At 39.5% G+C, this 27575-nt stretch overlaps 1 protein-coding gene across 5 annotated transcripts in view; it reads left to right on the top strand.

Annotated features, from left to right (window-relative positions):
* Nucleotides 1–27575, top strand: part of DPP6 (dipeptidyl peptidase like 6) — a 936540-nt gene that overhangs the window by 781835 nt on the left and 127130 nt on the right. For all 5 annotated transcript variants that reach the window (XM_075212137.1, XM_075212136.1, XM_075212134.1 and 2 more), the window contains one exon: nucleotides 16616–16668. In XM_075212137.1, coding sequence (XP_075068238.1) covers nucleotides 16616–16668 — 53 coding nt within the window. The remainder of the gene's footprint in view (nucleotides 1–16615; nucleotides 16669–27575) is intronic.

Genomic DNA, 27575 nt, shown 5'->3' with positions numbered 1-27575 from the left:
AAGCTACAGGTTTGAAAAAGTAGGGATGTTGCCTATAGCAACCAATCAGATTCTAGCTGTCATTTTGTAGAATGTACTAAATAAATGAAAGCTAGAATCTGATTGGTTGCTATAGGCAACATCCCCACTTTTTCAAACCCGCAGCTTAGTAAATCTAGCCCCTAGGTGTTGTCCCAGTGTGGAAATTTTTTTATTTCTGTGCTTACATATGACTTGTGAATACAACAAAAGGCTGTGTTTATATTAAATATACATGCAAATCTAGTTGTTATATATAGGTTTCACAAGTAATACATGAGATTGTGATTAATATTCAAAGTAGCTTAAGACAGAAAGGTATTTTATTCAATATAGGAATATTAGGATTTTTTTTAATCTTAATTATTAAGGACAAATATAGTGTCATAGTAAAATACATTAAACTGACTATTAAAGATATAGTCATATCGCTACTAGCATGGACGACGCAGGCTGACGCATCCCTCACACACCCAGATATCCGTCTTTCTACAGAGTTCCTTGTTTCCCTAGACACTGGGAAACACTTCAACTTTCAGTTATTACAATGTTACTGTCTTTACATGTTACACAATTGCTTTGGGCTGCTTTCACAACCAAATACGTGTCTCTAGGTTGACAGAAATAACAGGTGCACACGGGAAAACTATACCGAAACGATCAACAACTGTTTTGTATCATATAAGCTGTTTTACGCAACAACCTTACTGGTCTGAATACCCGTCAGGGAGTTAAAGAAAACCAAAAAGAAACTCCACAAGTTACTAATCAACTGACCACAAATTGTTCCTGAGCTAATTACTGTTCACCTTTTTCCTGCAGTAACTTATGGGCATTCTTTTGTACCACCCACGCCGTTTTAAACAGCGACCTCACCGGTCTGAAGCACCCGTCAGGGAGTGCCACTACACCGCACCTTTCAGTTGCTCACAAAAATATGCCAACAAACCTTCAGTCACGGTAATTAGGACCTAACCAGTTACAACCTTCCATTGTAACCAAAGGAGGAGACCACCAAACACACACAATCGTGTCTTCAAATATACAGACTCTCATATACTACCGTTCTCAACTGTCACTACCCTTAAACCACAGCTAATCTATGTAAATATACTTTAAACTACAGTGTTTCAGAAATACGGCAAATTAAAACAATAATTATAACCAGATTAGAAATGTAATTATGTTCGAACACTTCATTTTTCCTATTGTAAACAATTTATCTTAAAACACTATTTTCCTTCCAATAACAGACTATACACTATCATATTCTTCTCACTAGGCCATACAGGCCATCTTCACAATTTAAGGGCAAAAGAGGCTCCTTCCCTAATCACTTCTTTATCAAACATACAAAGGTTACTTCTATTTCTTTCTATATAATTTTCATTTTATTTTTACATATACCAATGATGGAACAGGAACTTATACTTAATCTGTATAGAGCACACATATACAAATAGTTCCCTTATTATTTACCATTTGTCCTGTGAACCTGTCGTTAAGACCATTATACTCATTTTATATATTCACCTATATGTTTCTTCAAAGTTACATTATACTTTATCACACATTACTTTTAAGTGGGACTATTCCCATACACCTTTTAATCTGTTACATTAAAATAAATTAACAACCTCTTACTTCTAAATAAAAAATTTAATTATTCTACATAGATCCACTAAATATTTTAAAATATTAACATTCTATAGCTAAAAAGAAACAGCAAAACTCTTTATACATGAATCAAAACATATGGACAAATAGCAGTGTTGTGAGTCAACTTATGAAAACATGAGCTGGTACAGGGGCGGGCTGGCCCAGGGAGCGGGGGGCAACGCCCCCCCGGGCCGCTGAGTCAGACGGCTATTAGGGCCGGCCGGCTGCCCCGTCCCCTGTTGCAAAATACATAATTTCCCCCCGTAGCCGCATCTGATGATATCAGATGCGACCGCGTCAGCGCACAGGCGGCCGCATCCCCTGTCATGTGATGCGGCTGCCTGTCTGGCCCCCGGGCTTCCCTCTCCCAGCCCGCGCCTGAGCTGGTACAAATATGTAATATGTCATTTGTGGGTGTTTATATTTTCATTTTCTTCTAAATTAGCACTCTAATGTAACACTATATCCGCCAGTTATTGGGGTTAAGTAGAAGTGTCTTATTCAATACAATACAATGCATTTCATTTTGTAATAACATGAAAGAGTCATCTTACATGTCCGATTATCAGCCGCAGCTATTTAGATAGCACCACTAATTCCGCAGCGCTGTACAGTGAACTCACATCAGTCCCTGCCCCATTGGAGCTTACATTCTATATTCCTTAGCATACACATAGACCAGTGGTTCCCAAACTTTTGCAGTTCGCGGCACCCTCAGAGTCTCCATAATTATTTCAAGGCACCCCTCCAAAATAATTATCGAGCAGTCCCGTTTTATAAGTAGTAAAAAAAACGTAATAAGTATTTAGGTCAGGACAGAAATACTTATTTAGTTGTATGCAAAAATAATACACATAAATCCAAGGGAAAAGAATATTTTTGTATATATTTTCAATTATATTTCTGTCAAAGAATAATTTACAGCTAACACACACTGTGCCCCCTGCATCCACACACTCTGTGCCCCCTGCAACCAAATTCTGTGCCCCTTGCATCCACACACTCTGTGCTCCCTGCATCCACACACTCTGTGCCCCCTGTGCCCCCTGCATCCACACACTCTGTGCCCCCTGCATCCACACACTCTGTGCCCCATGCATCCACATACTCTGTGCCCCATGCATCCACACACTGTGCCCCCTGCATCCACACACTCTGTGCCCCCTAAGCATCTGCGCTCTGCCCCCCAGCATCCGCTCTCTATCCTCTCAGCATCTGCGCTCTGCCCCCTCGCTGTGCCCCCTCTGCATCCGCGCTGTGCCCCCTCTGCATCCGCGCTGTGCCCCCTCTGCATCCGCGCTGTGCCCCCTCTGCATCCGCGCTGTGCCCCCTCTGCATCCGCGCTGTGCCCCCTCTGCATCCGCGCTCTGCCCCCTCTGCAACCGCGCTCTGCCCCCTCTGCAACCGCGCTCTGCCCCCTCTGCAACCGCGCTCTGCCCCCTCAGCATCCGCGATCTGTCCCCTCAGCATACGCGATCTACACCCTCTATATCCTGCCGTGGACAGGAAGAAGAAAAAAAATGTAAAAAAAAGAAAAACTTACCAATGCGGCGGCTTCCGCCGGGACCGAGCATCCTCCTCTCTCCCACCGCTTCTCGCTGAATATATCGGGCGTGATGACGTCACACCCGGCATTCAGTGAAAAGCGAGGAGGGAGGCGGATGCTGGGTCCCGGGCACTGCCGGATTGGTAAGTTTGTTTTTTTTTTATATTTTTTTTTTCTTCTTCATCCTGTCCACGGCACCCCTGTGACAGCGCCGCGGCACCCCTGGACATAGACTAAGGTCAATTTAATAGCAGCCAATTAACCTACTAGTATGTTTTTGGAGTGTGGGAGGACAGATGGTCTAATTCAACGTATAGTTACAAGTTGTTTATCAATGTTTTTTGTTTTTGTTTAAGACACACATTATACCATACCTGCAAACCTTTTGGAACTTCTTTCCGGGAGATCCCAGGCAGGGGGGCGGGGCCAAAATGACGCGATTCACCGCAAATCTTGTCATTTTGACAGGAAGATGCCGTTTGCGGGATATTTGCCTGCTCTCCCGGGAGTCCGGGAGGCTTACCCGAATTTCGGAAGTCTCCCGGATATTCCAGGAGAGTTGGCAAGTATGCCTTATACTATTTTAAGTGACTGATTTTGTGTAAGTTTCAGAAGTTTCATTATTATTGAAACTGTACAAGTAGGAAGTTCTTGCTAATTTCAGACCAGCTTCAAATAAAAGTCTGTAAGAAAAGCAAAGTCTTTGTGATGTTAATGAGGCCCAATAACAAGAAATTGAAGTTTCTTTTAGCACTGTAAACATCCATTATATACCTTTTGTACTTTAATGGAAAAGTTTTAGATTATTCAATTTTAAACTCTATTCTCTCTAAACTCTCTATTTTAAACAATTTATGTTTTAAAGAATATATAACCACTTATATCTGCATATGATTAACAAGTATACACATGCATTATTCAATGAATATAAAGTTTACAATAATAATTCTGAACCTTTAAAAAACATTTTTTTTTCTCGAACACCATATCTACATAATGCCGTTTTTTTTCACAGTAATAACTTTAAAAAGTCAAAATTACAAAAAATTAACCTTATATTTACACTAACATTCTTATTGAAATATTACACATATTTTAAGCTAACATTTTAAAAATCTTGTTCATTCACATTTCCCATTTTATCGCCTTCAGCTGCCAATATCCCAAAATATATCACTTCGTTCTTTCAAGCTTCAAATAGGAATGTAACTTATATTTCACAGTTCACATTTCTGAGCTCCAAATATAAAACAATAACATTTAAGCCTATGGCAGTTTTGGAAAGCAAGAAAAAATAAAAATAAACATTTGATCAGATTTTCCTTACCTACCAAAGTTCTATCCCAGCACATAACAGCGTACTAGATCCAAACCCCGGTCTACTAACATTTCTAAAAAAATAAAAAAAATTATCAGAATAATATTATTATTATTATTATTATTATCCTTTATTTGTTAGGCGCCACAAGAGTTCCGCAGCGCCGTACACAGTACAAACAGTAGACTATACAGGGTGAGACGTAACTGAACAGTAAACAATAAATACCAAAACTTCAGAGGCTTCAGGCAGGCTGATGCAGTACAGACGGAGCAGAAGAACAAAAAGGTTCTTATTTTGTATAAATAATATAATCCATCCTCTTAGTAGGCTGAAGTCTATATTTCTGTAGGTGGTGGTGAGAGGAAGACTGGAAGAGCCCCTAATTAATAAAGTCAATAATAAATGATTGCCTGATTCAGTTGCTTAAAGGGACGATGTTAGTTTGAGAGTTTTCAATACTGAAATCTGTGACCATAGTCAGTCAGACTGATGTTTTATACTATTTGATACTATATTGGGAACTGATCCCACAATGGGATCAGCTCACACGTATAAAGGGCCTGAATCATTAAGGAAATAAGGCAAAAAAAAGGAGTAAATGTTCTATGGGACAAACAATGTTACAATTCAAGGGGTGCAAATGAGTTTATTATTTTGCACATAAGTTAAATACTGGCAGTTTTTTCAAAAAGAACACAAATACTTGAAAGCTTTATTTTAAAATTGATCTAGGACATGCCCAATCCCAACTATAAATCTGTCCCCACATTTTAAATTTACCTCCCCCTCCAATGCAACATGGTTTTGCCCAAGTGCAAAGTTACTCCCTTTTCATGCTTTGCTCTCCTTAATGACTCAGGCCCACAGTGTTTATACAATGCTCCAAAAGGATCTGGGAGAGTGGCCTACTCTGGCCAGGAATCTGCGACTCCCCAAAATTCAGGCGTCTCCTGCAAATTCCAGGCAAGTACCCCTAAATATTATATATATATATATATATATATATATATATATATATATATATATATATATATATATATGCATTTAGTGGTCTCAGTTGGCTCAATGGGCAAAAACAAGCATAATGATCTGATAGTAATAGTTTGGATTTGTCATCAGGCATGCCCATAAAATGGGCTGGTAGATGGCCATTCTAGGCCTCTGTGTGCAGTTATCTTGTTATCCACGTTTGTGGCCAAACTGGACAGTGGAGTAGCCGAATCAACCTATGTGTGGCCAGCTGTAGTCACACCTGACTTTTTTGGGTGACACTGAATCACTGCTTATAAAAAAAAAATGTCACTAAATATCTCAGCAAAATGTTTTATTACTATTGACGTAAACACAATGGATGTATGCTTTGATTGTTGTTGGTGATCCCAAACCATTGTTATCTGTCCTGTGAGTTATTGCACATTTTCCTGTAAACTCTTTACTGTTCTCATCTATCCTATATCAAATTAGATTTTAAATGGTAGAAGAAGAAAAAATACAATTTGATCTGCCAGAAATTCCTCTACTGAATTTCATATTTCACTGTTTTATCTGACTGTCTTATATCCTATTTATCAGAGTGCTATTTAAGTCATCTCCTGCCCTGCATAAGCCATTAGCTGGACTGTGTCGTTTTTCTTCGTCTTTCCGCACATGAAAGCTGATTGTGTTACTTGTATATCCACCTGCCTGCTTTGAATATTGACTTGTATTGTGATGCATGCAGTAATTTAACCTACTCTGCTCATGCCACTTGTCATTCTGCTTGTCTTTTAGCTTTCAGGCTTCAGTAAGCTCAAGGACTGTACATCAGCACTATGTAATAAGTAAACTCTTAGGGCAGTAAATATTATGTGATGCCTTATCATAAAATAATAATAAGCACAATGCGAAAGCTGTGGTCTGCAAAGAGTTAATAGCATTATAATGTGTGTACCTAACAAGCCTAAAATCTGTTGCAAACCTTTTAAACCTTTTCTCCTATGGAGCTTTTTCAAAAAAATGTTCTGGTACCCAATGATGCCCCCCTTCACTTGTCATTAATAACCATAAACTATGTTTTCAATAAGGAGAGCTGCCAGCCAGTATCGCTTATGGCTGCCAGCCAGTATCACCGGAGAGCTGCCAGCCAGTATCGCTTATCGCTGCCAGCCAGTATCGCTTATGGCTGCCAGCCAGTATCGCTTATGGCTGTCAGCCAGTATCGCTTATCGCTGTCAGCCAGTATCGCTGGAGAGCTGCCAGCCAGTATCGCTTATGGCTGCCAGCCAGTATTGCTTATCGCTGCCAGCCAGTATCACCGGAGAGCTGCCAGCCAGTATCGCTTATCGCTGTCAGCCAGTATCGCTTATCGCTGTCAGCCAGTATCGCTTATGGCTGTCAGCCAGTATCACTTATCGCTGCCAGCCAGTATCGCTGGAGAGCTGCCAGCCAGTATCGCTGGAGAGCTGCCAGCCAGTATCGCTTATGGCTGCCAGCCAGTATCGCTGGAGAGCTGCCAGCCAGTATCGCTTATCGCTGTCAGCCAGTATCGCTTATGGCTGCCAGCCAGTATCGCTGGAGAGCTGCCAGCCAGTATCGCTTATCGCTGCCAGCCAGTATCGCTGGAGAGCTGCCAGCCAGTATCGCTTATGGCTGCCAGCCAGTATCGCTTATGGCTGCCAGCCAGTATCGCTTATGGCTGCCAGCCAGTATCGCTGGAGAGCTGCCAGCCAGTATCGCTTATCGCTGTCAGCCAGTATCGCTTATGGCTGCCAGCCAGTATCGCTTATGGCTGCCAGCCAGTATCGCTGGAGAGCTGCCAGCCAGTATCGCTGGAGAGCTGCCAGCCATTATCGCTTATCGCTGCCAGCGAGTATCGCTGGAGAGCTGCCAGCCAGTATCGCTTATCGCTGCCAGCCAGTATCGCTGGAGAGCTGCCAGCCAGTATCGCTTATGGCTGCCAGCCAGTATCGCTGGAGAGCTGCCAGCCAGTATCGCTTATCGCTGCCAGCCAGTATCGCTGGAGAGCTGCCCTGACGAAAATGTCACAGTAAATTGCAACAATAGGAAGCAATGTGCTGCGATAGAAAACTAGACTTCTTGCTGCCTGATAACAAACCGGAGTGTCTACCGTACTAGCTTCTAATATTTTCTGGGGGTAAAAGGACACAATAAAACATAACAATAATAGTATACAAATTGGAAATGTGAACTTTTTCCCAACCAAAAACAGGGGTTAATCTTTTCATATCAAATGAGTTTTCCATATCAACACAAAAGGAATCTATGTGCAGACTAAAATAATAATACATGTAGTTCAAAATGTTCTTTGTCAGAACTAGAGACGCTCACTGACCCCCGTGAAGTGGTTTTGGTTTTGGATCTGGATTAGCTTAGTGTTTTGGTTTTGGGAAAAACCGCCCTCATGTGTTTTGGTTTTGGATCTGTATTTTTTTAGAAAAATTGCTAAATTATGCTAAAATCACATAATTTTGCTCTTTTTTTGATCCTACATTATTATTAACCTCAATAACACTAATTTCAAGTAATTTGCAGTCAATTTTGACCACCTCACAGGTCACAATATTATTTTCATACACTTTCAAACAAAGACTGCAACAGTTCTTGCCAATGATAAGAAAAAGGCCATTGTCATGCCTGGACATAAGCCCAAAACTTCACCTCTTATGTGTGTAATTATTTTTACACAAATCCTGACAACAGTTGTCTAACCATTTGTAGCGTTTGTAAAGCCGCACTCAGTAGAGGTAGGGACCTTAACCATCTGGGATCCTCATCCATGTTTCGTCATTTGAAGCGAGTTCATTGAAAGCTGTTGGGAAAATCAGAAACTTATGTTAAAAAAAAACAACAAGCAGTCCAGCGTCATCTACCTCCCTTCTCTCATCTAGATTCCAGCACCTGCAATCTACACCCCCAACACCTTCATCATCAATATCTTCACAAGTGATGGGAGTTAGTCCTGCACCCAAGTTGCTAAGGCTAGATGGCTCCTCCACTAACCATGATTCCTCTGAAGAATTATTTAGCGTTAGTCCCGCTGCTGCTGCTGCTGGTGGTCGATCTTCAACCCAGAAGAATAATACTAGTAGTTTACAAAAATTGACTTTTAAACAATCCTTTGCTAGAGGAAAAAAGTAAGAAAGCTGTCACCCAGTCGCAAAGCGGTTCACAGACGCCATGGGGACTATGCTAGTATTAGATTTGCGTCCAATATCCATTAGTAATGCAGCTGGTTTTAGACAGTTAATTACTTGAGGTCTTCTGTCCCTATTACCAGATTCCATCACGACACCATTTTACTAAAAAATCTATTCCTCACCTCTACCAGAAAGTTCGTAAAAATGTAATTATTGGGCTACAAAATGCCATTCTACCCACTGTACACTTAACCACAGATATGGGGACTGGCGGAACTGGGCAAACTAAAGATTATATGACTGTGACAGCCCACTTGGTTGGTGATTCGCCTTCACCAGCAGGAACAGCAGCAGCATGTACCCAAGTATGTCACATTTTTCAGAAGTTGGCCACTCTGTGTATCAGCGGCTTCACTAAGAGGCATACAGCTTGACAATCTGTTACAAAAAGTAAGGGATGTCATTGCAACATTGCTAATCCTGCTTGGACTCTCCTGAGGATATGTGATTTCTGTTAATGGCACCAATATAGTTAGAGCATTACAGCTTGGGGAATTGCATCACATTTACTGTTTTGCTCACACAATCAACTTGGTGTTACAGAACTTTTTAAAACATGACAATGACATGCAGGAGATGCTGTCTGTGTCCCCAAAAATTTAGGGTCATTTTCGGGATTCTGCAACATCATGTATGAGAATGCAGCAGCTGCAACAAGACTAGAATTTGAGGGGGAATGTACTTCAGTTCAGCAAAGTAGTCACCTGTAAAGAGAGTGCAGACACGATTAGCTTGAGTCAAGTGATTGCCTTAATTATAATTTTTGAGAAGCAGCTAGAGAAATTGAAGGATGAAATTAAACTAAGCAAATCCGCTAACTACATTGCAATTGTAGATCTAGGACTTAATTCGCTTCGCCAGGATCCAAGAGCTATCAACATCTTGTAATGACGTCTCCTCCTTCAGTTTCTCTGGCAACTGCTTCTCGGAAAAAACTTAGCTTTCCCAAGACACCCAGTGGTAATGCAGATGAGTGAGCACAACATTTTGACATTTGCTCTGTTCTAAAAGAATTGTCCAAAAATCGTGACAGCTCTGCCATAAAATGAACTACAAATTCCATGAAGAAGGCCATTATCGGCAATTACATCAAAGTACACAGACTTCTATGATGGTGGATTCCAGCGGGGATGAATTAGTATTGTTTCAGGAAGATGTACATAACGATGAGGGTGAATATGATGACAGTGTAGATTGCAGATGCTGAAATCTAGGTAAGAGAAGGGAGCTACCTGATGCTGGTATGCCTGGTAATATTTTGGGTAGAATGATATCTTGGCAATTTTATGATTTTCTACAGTAAACTTTCACATTTTTTTAGAGAGGTTTTTTCTTTCTTTAAAAAGGTACAAGCTTTTTATTTAAATTTTTGTTTCCTTGATTTAAAACCACTGTGCACTTGAACATAGGCTTTAGCACATGAGGTAGAGGGATTAGTATCATCATGACTGAGACTGGAGAGTGACAACAACAATGTCACCCCATCTGTTTCTGTATGAGCTATGGCACAGTAAAATGTCACTGGAGACTTTTAAGAACACTGACAGCCCTATTATTACAATTTCTGTTTCAGTACTGAACCCTGCCACCTCTCTTGTTTCTGAGTGAGCTATGGTACAGTAAAATGTAACTGTAGATTTATACCAAGCCAGCCAGCCCTATAATTTCTATTTCAGCAATGACTCTTAGCAATGGAACACTCCTTTTTGTCTTTTACCTATATAACGCAGTAGAATTTGCCTGCAAATTCAGAAGACAAGCCTTCTAGCCCTCCTATTTGTATTTCAGCAATTACTCTTAGCAATGGAGCACTCCACTTTGTCTGTTACCTATATAACAATACTGAATTTGCCTGCAAATTCAGAAGAAAAGCCTGCAAGGACTAGTATATTTGTATTTCAGCGATGACAATTAGCAATGAAGCTCTTGTCTTTGCGTGTATATAACACCCTACACTTTTTGGTGCAAATTCAGAAGAAATGCCTGCAAGGACTAGTATATTTGTATTTCAGCAATGACCATTAGCAATGGAGCTTTCTTTAACACTGCTACCACCGTCCTCTTTCTATTCTCTAACTTTTACGGCCCAACTGCTTTACACTCTATGCTACCCCTCTCTCAAATGGCGCTAGATCGCCGTGGAGGGCGGTATTTATAGATTCCAAAACTTGCGAGATCCGACGACGTCACAATGACGTTTTCCCTTGTGTTGGAATCTGAAAAAGCGCAAAAGTATTGAGCTCGGATCCTCTATGTTCGAGTGGGTTCGGTTTCCAAGGAACCGAGCCTGAGCATCTCTAGTCAGAACACAAATTTCATCATAACAAAGGTTTTAAACCTTTTATTTAAAACACGGAAACAGTGTAAACCTATGTTTAAAGCTGGACACAAATACTACAATTATTTTGTCTAAAAGAAATATATACACAAGAAAACAGTTATCCCAATACAATCACATGTACATGGCCAAGATAATCAATGCTCATCTTCTTTGGTTGACAATTTGTGTACATATTGTACTTGTATAATTATCCTACAATTATCCTACATTACACAAATACTGCAAAAAAAGAATGAATGCATGTGTCAATTTCATTTCCAAAGGCCACTTCATAGCTTCTGTATTTTGTAATTTATAATCCACACCCTCTGCATCATCATCATCATCATCATCATCATTTATTTATATAGCGCCACTGATTCCGCAGCGCTGTACAGAGAACTCATTCACATCTGTCCCTGCCCCATTGGAGCTTACAGTCTAAATTCCCTAATATAGACACACAAATCCCACATTTACGGGTTTACTTTTGTCTTCTCACTTCCCCCTCTCTCCCCTACCTCGCATCTTTCATGTTCCTAAGTCACCTCTTATATCGTCTAATACGTTGTATTTTGCCGTTATAATTCAATATTTTTTGCACTGTTATACTTCTACTGTCTAGTGTCTATTATGATACTGCAGAATATTTTCTAAATAACCCTAAAATACCATCTATGAAGAATTTTATTATACGCAGTTACACAAAAATCTCTTACATCAAACAATCATCATTATCATTTATTTATATAGCGCCAGCAAATTCCGTAGCGCTTTACAAATGGGAACAAACACAGTACTAAAACCAATACTGGGTAATACAGACAGACAGAGAGGTAAGAGGGCCCTTCCTTATAATCTATGGCAATTAAAACTTCATCTTCAGACAATGATGTAATCACCATGACATCCTTGGCAAAAACTTTCCTCCAAAATCCTCTAAGGAGAAACATCATTTATATATTTTACAATTTGCTCTTATTCTCTTTTGACAAACTATAGTCTCTAGGAACAAGTTCTCAGTGACACATTGCATACTGAGGTTTGGACTAAAATCTAGTATAATGTCGAAAAAACATCTATAAACTTCCACTGGCTGAATGCAGGATACAAGGTCTTTATGATCGGTGTTACATGGTTCTCAACAAAACTGCTACTTCTACCCCATGATTATCATCCTCCATGTTTTACTGAATGTGACCAAGAGGGAATGATGATATATATTTAGTGGTCTTGTCCAACGGATTTTCTGATTTTGGTGTCAAGAATATTGCATGATTATATATTAAAACGGTACTTTACATTACTTCTCTCTTAGTGCTGAACAGAAAGATAAAACAAGCTCTGTTATTTTGTATTTCAGGGGTATCTTTGGTTCCTAGTGAAATTATAGCATGTAGGCGACAGAAGCACTTTAAATGTTTCATTATATGTAAACCTCTCTGCTCTCTGCAAAGGCGTATAGACGGGCAACAGCTCCCTACATAGAGAAATATAATATAGATTGATCTTCTCACTATAATGTTTATTTCTGAGGCACTGATGTATGTGGACGCTCCCTGAGTTATTTTATATAGTGCCAAAAAAACATGTAAATGCATCAATGTTCCGCTGAACAGGATGGTGAGTAGCGCCCAGCATGAAATAAGATCTAGATTGATTTTTTCCTACTTCTAATCCCTCTCATATTTCTATTTTTAAGATTGACAGGCAGCTTTGCATTGCAGCTGTTGTGCCGTTTTCATTTAAATATTTTTCTTCTTTTAAACCAGAGCAATTTTTTTTAAAAATGTTTTATTGAAAGCTGCAATGTCTATCCTTTGACAGAATTTATTTGTTTACACAGAAATTTGTTTATTGGTTTTTACCTCTCTGCCCCATGTATGTTGCCAGAATGTGGAATGCGTTAATAGAGTCTCCTGCTGTTGATAGACTGGCATTTGGAACGAGCTCACCATACTCATTCCAATAGTCCAAGTGAAACACTGCAGTTGTCTTAGAGACAGATGTGCGCAGTATAAAGGCAGTACCAGAGGTGAGCGGCAATTCGCGGGCAAACTTCGCACAAATCAAGCTTCGCATGGTACAGGTCATTTCACGAAATTGCAAAGTTTCAGCTACACTATCTTGTTGTTACAGTGTTACTTCACCATTGAGAGAGAGAAATGCCATGTTGCACTGTACTTATACATTTGCTTTAAGCAGAATTTAGCAGTCACCATCCCAGATCTATAAATGCAGGCTTAGTTGGTTGTTCAGTTAGGGGTGCTGGAGTGGTGCGTTTGGCCGTTTAGATGATGGAATGGTCAAAAAAGTTGTAACAGTAGTTATGTAATGTATATATGTATATATACAGTATCTATAATATAAATGTCTAGTGGCGTGTGTTAGTCTGTCTGTGTAAAATATAAAACCAAGCTGCAGCGCCAGCTGCTGGGCGGAGTTATACACTGACCGACTAAATTCTTAGTGTGTGTGAAAAAAAAAATTCAGATAGGGCTGAAATTTGGTATACTAAGATGTTTTTAATTTGTTAATTGTTAAAAGTGTTTATAAAGATTTTAAAAAAGAATATATATATTTCTTGAAGGAGAAGTGATAGTTGGGAGTGGTTGGTGGTTGCCGGGGGTGACAGTGGGGAGTGGTTGGTGGTTGAGGCCTGGGCTATGGCCCAAATGCATGACAAGAACCTTTTTAACACCTTAAGTAGCTTGATTTGACTAGAATGCATGAGTATCATGCACGGGTTAACTTGTACTGTATATGTGATAAGACACACTTATATTTTATTTTAAAATATGTTGGGGATGAATATATATCGCGTTGACAGTAAACATAACCACATATCTAATACATATTTGCAAGACACTGTCCATTCTCTTCTGTACCGCCATTAGTCAGTGCAATATTATACACAGCAAGCAACACCCACATGAAGCAGGATTTTCACCCACATATGTTTTTTTTCATTATAGAGTTGAATCTATTGTATAAATAATGCAACCATACGAAGCTTTACATGTCCACATATAGACATGAAGTACAAATGGTAATAAACAGATGGGCACCATTCATGATCAAGAGGATATCTTAATAATATTGTGCCTATGATATAATACTATATATCAACATAACAACTATTAAACTCCATTCACTTACAATCCCATTCCATCTTTTATATATGTATATATATTTAGAAAGGTAATTCGGACAGAAAAACACATTTGCATATTTGTAATACTACAATAGAATTTAAGCTGGATAACACGTGCATCAAACACTACCTAGGACACTCATTATTACAATACTTTACAATGATACCACAACATAACACATTTACAGAAAGTCAATAGAGGTCAATAGACCATCACAGATTCCTTCACAGACACAGCATCCAGTTGAAACTTACAGCCAAACACCTTGATATTACAGGACATGCTCTGATGAACAGCTCAGAAACACATTATCCCACCCTGGAAAATAAGAAAAATAAATCTTCCCAGAACAGGGACACTTTACTAAAGAATTGGTACAGCCATAAATATCAAACCGTTACCTCTGAAGTACTGCACCCTGCCACACTGCAAAAATTGTTCAGGAGTGGTTTGAGGAACATGACAATGAGATCAAGGTGTTGACTTGGCCTCCAAATAACCTAGATCTCAATCCCATTGAGTATCTGTGGCATGTGCTGGAAAAACAAGTCTGAACCATGCAGTCCCCACCTCGCAACTTACAGGGCTTAAAGGATCTGCTGCTAACGTCTTAGTCTTAGTGCCAGATACCACAGGACACCTTCAGAGGTCTTGTAGAGTCCATGCTTCCATGGATCAGAGTTTGTTTTTCGGCAGAAGGGTGACCTACATATTATTAGGCAGGTGGTTTTAATATTGTGGCTGATTGGTGTATATAGAAATACAATTTTAAACCCCATATCATATCCCAGTACCAGACTCTTCTTAATACAGAAAGTAAAGGATCCCCACCCCCTCATTCGTAACTATTCCCTCACCACTTTAACGCCCTAGACCCCTGTTCTTCTTCCCCATTACCCAACACTCACCATTCCACCTACCCAGTAGAAGTAGCAGAAGCCTGTACCAGCCAATCGGAGCAGTTGGGTGGAGTGAAGGCGTTCCCTGCTAAGTATGGAGTAGGAGCATCAGTAAGCCTGGTTTTGAGGAGCAATGTAAAAATGAAATGTAACTTTGAGGAGCCAGATCAGTGCTTGAAGTGGAAAGTTAGAAGTTGAGGTACGGGAATGTAAATGAATGGAATGGGATAGTATTACAATGAAGTTAGTAGGAGACGTGGCGGTATGGGCTACCACTGCATACCAACCCACTTCCACCACCGAGCCAGATTATATAAAAGAGAAAAAGGGGCAGATAAGGCATACACTTATTGGGTGATGGGCACACAGCCATTTCCATGCCACACCTAGACGTACCACGCACACCTAGACGTACCACGCACACCTAGACGTACCACGCACACCTAGACGTACCACGCACACCTAGACGTACCACGCACACCTAGACGTACCACGCACACCTAGACGTACCACGCACACCTAGACGTACAACGGACACCTAGACGTACAACGCACACCTAGACATACTTCTAGTTCCCAGATGTGTCTCCTGAGAGCGGAGGGTAGACGGGCACCTTCAGTGTGCACTGGGCAGATCATCTAGATGCCATGGTCTGGGTCTGTTTAAACAATGGGAAATGTATTCTGACACAGTGTTTTAAATGGAAAACATATACCTACCTCTCTTATACTTCAATTGTTCAGAAAATAATTTGTGCACAAAGAAACTCTCTGTTCAAAAACAGAAGAGCTGCATTTATAATAATTATAAATAATTATAAATAATTATAATAATACAAATAGAAGTCCATCTCCTCAACCTACAATTCTTCAAGCATATCCGTCTTTTACACATGCTGAGTTCTGAATGCCTGACAAATGCATCAAAAAAAATAATTTATTGTATTGTGTCTCAATCAATAAAGTAAACAAATATGTACCATAATATTTCAGTAGGTTATTTCTCATGTGAGGTCAACTTTTAACAGTTGTCTGGTTTGGCATAATAGATAAATAGGGGGGTATTCAATTGTTAGCGTTAACGAAAAAAAACGAGCACTTCAAAAATCTTAGCGTTAGAACGGTAATAACTCGTGGAATTTCAGCTCGCCGCTCCCTGAGCGGCGAGCTGAAATTCCGAGAGTAAGCTACCATATTAACGCTTTTCGCGTGCAATATTACCGTATAAACGGTAATATTTTTGGAGCGCTTGTTTTTTCCCGTTAACGCTAACAATTGAATACCTCCCATAATGTAACTACAAGTTCCAGCAAGTCGTGGTGATTTCCTGTCTGATTTATATTGTAATCTACAAGAGCCAGAGCTTCATACTTGTCAGTTTTATATTTTTTGACAACTTAATTATTATTCTTATTCAAGAGTACAGAGCTTGAGTTCAGTTTGATTTTACTTGCTGTTTTATGTCAATGTTTCTCATATATATATATTTTTGTTATTGCAGATTTATCAACACTCTTTTACTGCACAGTATGCCCTGTGTAACCTCATTACAAGGTAAGATTTCTGTGTTCATTTTCACTAGTGATAATGTGTTGTGTTATGTTGGGGAGTTTTAAAATATGTGGGTTTAAAATAACTGGATGCATTTCAGTTGTCTTTTGTATTATTTGAGGATTTTATACTTGAAATATTCAGTTACAGTATTTAAGCTTAGGCTTATATTCTAGGTATTAGATTTATCTTGTATCACTACTACTTTTCTTCTAGAATTACATTCCTTTTTATCTCATCATAGCAGTCATACCACTAAAATTCTTAATATGGATGGTCTATTGCTCCATTATAATAGATTACTGGTAGTAAGTAATCTATTGGTAAATTGATACCACATATCAAATTAATATGCCCAGTTTCTTGCTATAGGGTACTTATTGTAATCAATATGTTGGTATATTGATGATCCCTGTGTTTGAGCGTTTGCTAGAGATTAGTATAACCTGTGATATATTAGATGCGTAATAAACTCATATATCTTGCTGATCACTAAAAGTTAACGCAAATGTGTGGCTATACATGTATCTAGCTATAGAGATAGCTTTTATCTGTCTCCTATTTCTCCATTCTCATTAATGGTTGGCATATAGTTGTTACAATATAGGCGTCTCATTGTAAAGGGGAGTGAATATCTAACTGCCTCCTAAATGCTCCGTACTTGCTATTGGGTTTAGAGGAGCTGTATCTTTGAATTAACAGAAAACTCTTATAAAATTAAATGGACTAAAGTGCATCCAGCGAATACGCCGATGCGCGTTTCGCTTGAATGTGCTTTCTCTAGGAAAAAAACACACTCAAGCGAAATGCGTGTCGACGTATTCATTGGGTGCACTTTAGTCCATTTAATTTTATAATTAACTGGAGTACATCCAGTTATTTTAAACACACATTTTTGTTTATTCACATTCACATTTTGTCTTTTATATTTCGCTGGTCCTTACATCATTCTACTTTTAATATTATTGAATAAAAGTTGAATTTTTAACAATATTAAGATGTTCTCAATTAAAATACTTATAGTGATGAAAATAAGGAAGATTTCTATGTACCATTTTTTGAATAAACTTCTGGTTCATCTCGGATTAGTGTTGTTAAGTTTATGGTTGCACCCCATGGTCAGTTAACAGGAAAAAAAATTGAAATTAGGAACTGACGGTACAGTAACCCCCACAATATGTGCAACAGGAAACCCCCTATCTCCTATTGTCTGAGTTTTAAAATATATCAGTTGATACAGAAATGCAATAAGCAGCGGCAGAAAATCTTCGTAGCAGAGGGGGTTGTTCAATAGACACCTAAATACTTTGGGAAAGCTTTGCAACACAATACAATGTGCTTCCATTAAGTGGCAAAGCATGTTACATGAATGGCAGCGTGATGCGCCAGGTGTCAGATTATTACTTGCTACATCTGTAATCAGATTTACAGTCAGTGAGTCTAGATCATATTTAACATAGTTTTCTGCAGACTCTCACATTAGACATAAAAAGACTGGTGGGAAAATATGATTAAACTGGAAGGAACTGTTAAGAGGCTACAAATTATGATCTTTGGTGACCAGTAGGATGGACACTGCTCTGCTGAATCCCCACTCATATAGGCTGCTTCTGTATTGCCACTGGGGGTCCTCTGCAGCCCATTACCAGCTATCACCTGAAGCCATGTAGATGAATGGCTCCAGGAGGGAAATAGCTCTTGTAACTCCTTGCTGAAGATAACAGGTCTTATTATATGTTCATACTCTGGGACCTGCTTTCTTAGTTCATCTAGCCCCTGATTTTTATATACATGGATAACACAGTACCATGACCGTGTTAAGGACAAGACAGTGGAGGCCAATCCCGCGGGTTGACCCCACACATAAATGACTAAGGGATCATACGATGCGGCACTGATAAATATGCATCGCTGCACATCGCAGTGATACATATGTATGCACTGCTAAGATGCACTATGCTGGGGCTACTCTGGGAGCTCCGGAGAACTGATCACTCTGATGCGAACACCTTTCCCTCTTTACCAGCAGCACAGCACTAGCTCTGTACCGGAATCTGCGAAGCCAGAGAGGCTTCAGCAGGATCCCACAGGAAATGACAGGTAACGCCATCCTGGCATTACCTGTCTGCGCAATGCAAAGCTTATCAAAGCCTTATGCATTGCAGAACATCACAGTCTCCATGGTAATCTATGGGGACTACGATGCTGCAAGGTATTAGCCTAAACGAAAGAGATTTCTGTGAAATCTTCTCCGCTAGGCATGTAATTCATAGCAAACTTACTTAAAAGTTGCAGCCTGTTAGATGGGCTCACAGGTCAATGACACAATTACAGTCATCTTAGGACTACACTTCCCCCAAGCCCAATAATGATATGGCTGATTTCTATAGGATAATTAGCAGGAATTTACATTGTTTTCACCCCACTTGCAGTGTATGTGGGTACCTGTAGGCTCCAAGGTGTTAATTGCCCTAATTAGCAGTTGGTTAATAAGAACATTTCTCAGATTGTTTTCCATGTGTTATCTACAGGTTGTTTGTACTGAGATTACAAAGAGTCGGACACAATGTACCTAGATATTTCTGCACCATAATATAAATTGAACATTATTCACTTTACATTTCAGTGTGTTTCTGTTCACATATAAAGTCATGAGTCCCAAGGGATCTTTAACTCTTACAGCCCTCTAGCCTTTAATGTCTTTGGGACCGGTGGTAGGTTATGCATCAGTGTTCAGTGAAATGTTAAAACTGCACACCATCATTATGACATCTGAAAGAATAGTTTATCGTTTCTAGCTCCACGCTTTCTCCTGTGTGTGAGGTGACAATGACACCTAAAGGCTGCACCTGACAGGTATATAGTATATAGTACAAATGTGCACAGACAAATACTAAACAGCTCTGGTACACGAAACTGAACACATTGCTGAATAGTACAATATTAGTGTCTGCTTTTATCGTTTACTGTTCTGTGAGTAATGTTTCGTTTTCAACATTACTGCCTCCTGGGTTTACATTAACGGTTTTGAGCTCTTATAATAACCAGACATGTTCTTCTTTAATATTCTAGCAGTTATGTGATAAAAAATTATGTTACCTCTTCTTCCCAAACATTGCTCACAATTGCCATCTACTGGCCAGTGCTCACACTGCAGCTATGTAACAGCTGTGGTGTAGGAGAATAATTATACATATTTATTGCTAAATTGGTTGTGAGAACACTAAAATATTTTGCAGTGTTTTATAATATGTGGAACATGTTTTACTAAGATTTCATTATTTTCACAATAATAAAAATTTGCTCACAATAGCCTTATTTTACATAATTTGTTTTACAAGGTAACAATTACAGGTTTTAACTCGTTGCTTTAATCACGTTTTGGGAGGTACTGATTTCAAATAACCAGTGGGTTTCAGTGCCACTAAAATGAAACACTGCTGTCCGGATGTGAAACATCTCTCTGATGATGGCTAAGAAGATTAACAAAAAATAAAGGATGAAGAGATAAACATAAATGGAACAGACACAAACTTAAACTAAAAATACCAGCAGAATAGGGCTTAGGAAGAATGAAATACAGATATCTGCAATAAAACAAGGACAGCTGACATACTGAACAAAATTATTAACATAGATAAAGTTACTAAATCAGAATTTGGCTATTTGAAATAATTAAATTTTGCTGTATTTAATGTGATCTCACCCTCAACATGTCACATGTCAATAAATACATGGAAAGCACTTTAAGGGGTCTATGTATAATATCATACACAGCTAATAAATATGCATTTCTACAAATTGTAGTGATGCATATTTAAGCACTGCTGAAATGCACCACGTTGGGTTACGCTGGGAGCCCAAGCAAAGTCCCTCCTCTAGTGCAAACTGTTGTTCATATTTACCAGCAGCCTAATGAATGGATGAAGTGTTATGTGCATGGGCCTCACGGTGGCTAAGTGGTTAGCACTTCTGCCTTACAGCACTGGGGTCATGAGATCAATTCCCGACCATGGCCTTATCTGTGTGGAGTTTGTATGTTCTCCCCCTGTTTGCATGGGTTCCCTCCGGGTGCTCCGGTTTCCTCCCACACTCCAAAAACATACTGATAGGTTAATTGGCTGCTAACAAATTGACCCTAGTCTGTGTCTGTCTGTGTATGTTAGGGAATTTAGAGTGTAAGCCAGTAAGCCCCAATGGGGTAGGGACTGATGTGAATGAGTTCTCTGTACTGCGCTGCAGAATTAGTGGCGCTATATAAATAAATGGTGATGTTGATGATGATGATAGACAGCTCTTCCAGTGAGGGATCAAGTGAAATTGGAGACGCTTCAGCTGGATCCCGTAGAAAATGAGAGGTAACGCCACCTTCCTGCAAAATGCAGAATTTTTCACAGCTTGATGCATTGCAGAACTGCACAGTCCCCACATTAAACTATAGGGACTGCGTTAAGAAATGTTAGGTGGGTTATGAGAGGCCAAAACCCCTATATACATTTTTCTATTGGCATTTTATGGTCAAAACTGCTGTTTTCTCCATTTTAATGACTGATCGAACTTTACTACATAGAAGTAGGAGATTTAATCCAATGCGAGCTGACGCGGGAGCCTTGCGCAATAAGACTCCACACTGATCTCCGGCTAGAAACCTTACTTTAAATAAAGTTTCCAGTACCCTATTAGCCGGAAGTGCACACAGAAGCTCATTTGCGAGGTTGCTGGGTGCTTTAATAATAATAATAATAATAAGTATTTAATAATAAGTAAAATAATAGTCAATGGTGCAAAACAATCCAAGCTTCACATTTATACCCTGGAGCTTTTGTGGTTCTGTTCTCACAGTGTTTGGTATGACCTTAAAGCTCATTACTGAATGCAGAATAGTAAACACTTCATATTAACAAGTTCTCTAGAGCTGCACAACTGCTCTGGAACTCTCTACCTTACACAATAAAAACTTGAGTAAGGTATTGTAAGCAAGTGCTGACAACTCACCTTTCCAGAAAAGCCTACATGTACCATAGCTGATACATACAGTGCAAATCTGAGCCAGTGTCCTCTCACCCCAGCCCATCACAAACAGCCGTTATAGCACCTACTGCTGGAGATTCTTATTGATGTCCACGAAATGCAAAAAAAACACACTGCCATGATTCAGCTTAGATTCCTGTCCTCAGACTACGTCACTAAATGCTATTTTCAACCAATCTGCCCAACACAAGGCCCAGGCCTTGGGGGGCTGATTTAAAATAGAAGCAAATCCAAGTATTGGGTGCAAAATTTGCACCTGAAAATACCATTTTATGCTGCTGGTGGAAAAATGTACGATGCACAACCTCATTTAGAATTTTGAGGGTGGATGGGGGAGCGCAGTCTAACCCAGCTGTAATGTTCAGTGTAAAAGTAGAGGTGTCCAGTATGTATGTGTCCTGCATGCCACGTTAGCATTTGCTTTCCTTGCAGTGATTTGCTCACCTTCAAATTATGGAAATTCTGGATGGTCCTGCCAAATTTGGCACTAGTAACAGTTATGGTGATTGATACTTAGGAGGTGGAAACCCATACAAAGAAGTGGTGTGAATCTATAGATTTAGAGCAACAAAATCCATATTTCCATATTTCATATTCTGGTCACATAATGGCTTTCCATCTATTAAGCACCAATAACCATAACTGTCATTAGTTAATACTGTGGACTATCCTAGTTTTCCAGGTCTAAAGAGATTGGGTTTGCTTGTTACCTCGTGTGACATAACCATTTCTCGGCAAATCAGGACATGGGGCCTGATTCATTAAGGATCTTAACTTCAGAAACTTCTTATTTCAGTCCCCATGGACAAAACCATGTTACAATGCAAGGGGTGCAAATTAGTATTCTGTTTTGCACATAAGTTAAATACTGACTGTTTTTTCATGTAGCACACAAATATCAACTTTAAATTTCAGTGTTCAAATAAGCTATCAAGTATTTGTGTGCTACATGAAAAAACAGTCAGTATTTAACTTATGTACAAAACAGAATACTAATTTGCACCCCTTGCATTGTAACATGGTTTTGTCCAGGAGACCGAAATAAGAAGTTTCTCAAGTTAAGATCCTTAATGAATCAGGCCCATGGTTCTGACAGACCAGGACATTTTTGGCAACAATTGGGAATGTGGTCAATTTTGCCCACATTTTGTTTCCTCAAATGCTGGGAAGTAAGATCGTCAACCATTCTCTTTCCAAAATAGAACATTTAACTGTAGCTATCATTATGAACCTTATGAAACTTATCTATCGAAATTCGCCAGAGCACATGCCATCCCTTTATGTCTGAAACAACGGCCATACTACCAGCGTTAGTTACCTGGTATATAACAAATCATAATTAGATTTCTTCATTACCGGCCAAACATTTATTATTTAGTAATTGGCTGAAAAATAGGTCGCTCACTGCAGGAAGCAGCCAGATTTATAAAGCAGATGTTATGCTGCTCCAGATATAATGAGCTTCTGCTTTCTAATTTATATAGATGATAAAGTGTTTTTGTTGTATTACAATATGAAAACAGTAGGCGTGCTGCACCATATTAAATTATTTCATTTATTCCAGACTTTATTTTCTCTATATGTTATTAATAAGGGTTCCTGGAAACTGTTCTTTTAGCTTATTAATAATTGGTGGTACGGAAACAAGATATAAAATACAATAAATTGTTTAGAGGTTCCTGCAAAGAAACTATAATTAGAGTTATTGCTACTGTATGATATTAGTATATCTTTGTTATTAAAAAAAACAAAACAATGTGTATCCTGTAGAACAAACCTAGGTACCATTTAGCTTCCCAACTAACGAGGCAAGATGTAATATAGGGTCCCTACCACTGAGTCACAGCTACCAAAAAACAAGAGCTGAAAAACAGAAGCCTATGGATGCAAGAAGAACACGTACGGGGCATGCTTCAACTTCCTATCTCACCTTTCTGTGGTCTTTAGGCCTTGTGTTATCATTAATGAAGTACATTAACCATATTGTACTCTTATAGGCTTGTAGCAATTTCAGGGGTCTGTTTAACTATATCAGGCAACATGAGGACAATTTTTATCACTGCTTATCTCCTCTTGCCTAAATTTACCATAACATTTTCGCCTGAGCAACTGAATAATACTCAGCTCCCGGCCGATACTGGCTGGCAGCGGTAAGAGTACTGTTACCACCTGCCAATTCACACATGCTGGAAAAACAGATTTGGGCTCCCAGATCCACTTTTGCAAAAAAATAAAACCAAAGCCATTCATCACGTATTACCCACCTATATCACCTATTCTGTGGAGTGATCATTTATGCAGTACATTAACCAATTATTACGCCAATAGGCTTCAGCAGTTTCAGGGGTCCATGTCTACTGTCCATGGTAAACCAGCGATAGTCTTCTGTAGCCCAAGAGGTTTGTTAAATAGGGAGAAGCACGGGGCTTTTCTCCCATTGATAAATAGACCCCTTGAAGTCTTCAAAGAGCCTGGAGGCCCAGAGGTGCTAAGAAATGTTCTTAATGTATCGGGTAGGATCTGTAATCCCCTTTAAAACAGAGTAACATAGTTATCATACAGAAGGGGTCTATTTATCATTGGTGGTTAGAGGGCAGCAGTAGTATATTTTTTTATTGCTGCATACTGCTGTACTGCTGCTTGTATTTACCATCATTGGTGAGCCCTGGTGAAACCCCCCTCCTAAACTAACTGAAAACTCCTTCACTGGCATCCTAATGCTGAAAGCGAATGGAGGATATGACTCCTGTGTGACTTCGGCGGCATGGAGTCCATAGGTCTTCATTGACAAGGTAAACTATCCTCATCTTGAGATTTTTTGACCCACTACAGCTTAATAAATATTATATTATGTAACTCATTTGCTGGATGAGACTGAAGCAGCTGGCGTTCCTGGCCGAAGTGAGCATCATGTTATTTGAAGTGAGCACTCAAATGATGGGACATCTTCATCGGGTAGGAACACCTATTGCTTCAGTCTCTCAGTGTGTTACTTTTATAGGAGAGCCTATATTCATCGGGCAACACGGTGGCTAAGTGGTTAGCACCTCTACCTTACAGCACTGGGGTCATGAGTTCAATTCCCAACCATGGCCTTATCTGTGAGGAGTTTGTATGTTCTCCCCGTGTTTGCGTGGGTTTCCTCCGGGTGCTCCGGTTTCCTCCCACACTCCAAAAAACATACTAGTAGGTTAATTGGCTGCTAACAAAAAAATTTACCCTAGTCTGTGTTGTCTGTCTGTCTGTGTGTGTTAGGGAATTTAGACTGTAAGCTCCAAAGGGGCAGGGACTTATGTGAGTGAGTTCTCTGTACAGCGCTGCGGAATTAGTGGCGCTATATAAATAAATGATGATGATGATATACAGCCATTCAGTCAGTTACTGCTTATTCATAGATTCACATTTGTGTATCATGTGTAACCTATTTATATATAAGAGGTATGGTCCCTTTAATCCCTATCACAAGATGAACATGTGTTGACATATATCAAAATGTATTAGTGAAGTTCTGGTAATAATTCTAAATGTAAAATGCACGCATTTAAATGCTACATTGATTGCCAGCCTATGTTACTTTTGAAATTACTTATATACATCAAGTGCATTGTGTACAGTGACAGCCAGCCATACTCTGCCTAATGTGCTTTCAGTTATAAAAGGAAATTCAGTGCAGCTCATCAGATTGGAATGAAACCCAAACGCTCATCACAGAATCAGCTCATTATTTGGTTTATTTACCTTTTTTATTTATAAAAAGGCTGAGTAAGCTCTACAGGATAGAGAATAAATGCTCTTTTTATAGCTTATGATTCCCTTTGTTGCCTGGAAATTAAAAAAAACCTCAGAATTGTGCAGTAATCAAAATAATAGGTCAAAAGTCTTGTTGGTTATCTTGTGTAGAAATGCTCTTTGGTGCAACACAGTGTTCTTTATTATTGTGCAGTAGAATGTTGTGTGATATTGTGCACTAGAAAGCTCTTTAGCACCATACAGTAGTAAAATTGGTAGAACAGTCCAGTAGTAACGTTGGTAGAACAGTGCAGAAGTAACGTTGGTAGAACAGTGCAGGAGTAACGTTGGTAGAACAGTCCAGTAGTAACGTTGGTAGAACAGTGCAGGAGTTACGTTGGTAGAACAGTGCAGGAGTAATGTTGGTAGAACAGTCCAGTAGTAATGTTGGTAGAACAGTACAGTAGTAACGTTGGTAGAACAGTGCAGTAGTAACGTTGATAGAACAGTGCAGTAGTAAAGTTGGTAGTGCAATAGAATGACAAGTGAGGCCACTTAGGTCGAACGCACTTAAAGGGCAACAGTGTTTGTAACAGAACTTACACTTACCTTTATGGGTTAACATAAGTGCTGGCCCGACCAATGATAGTTGTTGTGGGAGGGTCCTGGTTTCATATAGGTTGCTGCACTTCCTGGTTTCATCACTCTTCAGCACGAGATCCCGCCCACCCACTCCTTGTTTACGGTGGTAGTTGTTTATGTTTAACCAATTTTGCGGTAGGAAGGCACTGCGTTCAGCGGCTGATAGTTAGGCTCTAGTGTTTGTTTGGCCGCAGGTCACTGTCCCCTTAGAGGCACCAGTAACTCCTTGGTCTTTCGGTGAGGAGGGTCCCCTGTCCAGCTCGGTGAGGGGGGGAAGCATGAGTTTAGAAGGGGTACAGTCACTCTGACGCCAATTTAGCGCATGATAGTTTTGGGATGAGATCCCCTGTTAGTGGATGTACGGCGGTTTCGCCAGTTCCCACGTTTATCTGGTTATCAGCTTGGTAGCTGTCCCGCAGTGCCCTTTCTCCGCCACCAAAGGTTATTTAAAAAGTTACTTAAATTAATAAACTATGTCCTCCATTTTTACCAACCTTATACATGACTCTGTGTTTGATTTTAGTTAGGTTGGTAAGCTTTAAAGCTGTTGTGAAGGTGGGGGGAACATACACGATGAGCCATTTATGCTCAGTAGTGTAATGCTCTGTAGTGTAGTGCAATACAGCATTCTGCACTCTTGTGCAAGTATTGTAATGCTATGTAGATTAGTGCTGTAATATGCTCTGTAGTGTTATACAGTAGAATGTTCTGTACTTTAATACAATAGAATGTTCTGTACTTTAATACAATAGAATGTACTGTAAAATGCTCTGTAGTACAAAGCAATGCTCTGAATGTCAGTGTATACTTCTAGAACTTTTAGCCCTGCACTAGTTATACATTTTGTTTGCTATCTTTAATCTCTTTATTCTGCTTTCTGTTTACAAGAAATGTTAATTGTGGTGTTCCAGTAGAGCATCAGAGAATACATGAGATTATAGGCCATGAAATAAGCACTATAAGCTTCAGAAATCACAGAATATGCATGGAGGTCTGCAGGGATACACGAGGAATAATTGTATCTCTTTTGCTGTGTAAAATGCTGAGTTGTGCCTGTAACTACAGTATGTGGCTCAAGTGCATCAAACAGATATTAGCCTAGATATAAGGGACATTTTCATTCCTGTTTCCCAGAATCTTTGCCTCATTCTCTATGTGAAAGTAGATGGTTTTACCATTTTCATGCTGTTTTACAGACACATCATTTTTAGATGTTGTTTAGATGAGTTGTATTTCTTGGTTTAAACCCGAAATAGAAGCTGTGGGGCCCCTCTGTTATAATATGCACCAACCCCAGCCTGTTCTCCAATGGGCAAAAATCTTCTTCTGTCCTGTATTAACCCAACGGTAATTCACTAGGCAAAAACAGATAGGATGAATAGAAATTCCTCCTAGCAGAGCCACAACGAGAATGAAGGAAAAGAGGCCTGTCAGAGAATAGCCAATCAGAGAGTGCTGGAGCATGTGATAACTGCTCTGATTGGCTGCAGTGCATAGACTCCTCATGG

This window comes from Mixophyes fleayi, chromosome 5 (assembly GCF_038048845.1).
Source record: "Mixophyes fleayi isolate aMixFle1 chromosome 5, aMixFle1.hap1, whole genome shotgun sequence".
Lineage (NCBI taxonomy): Eukaryota > Metazoa > Chordata > Amphibia > Anura > Limnodynastidae > Mixophyes > Mixophyes fleayi.
This window is presented reverse-complemented; position numbering and strand designations above follow the sequence as displayed.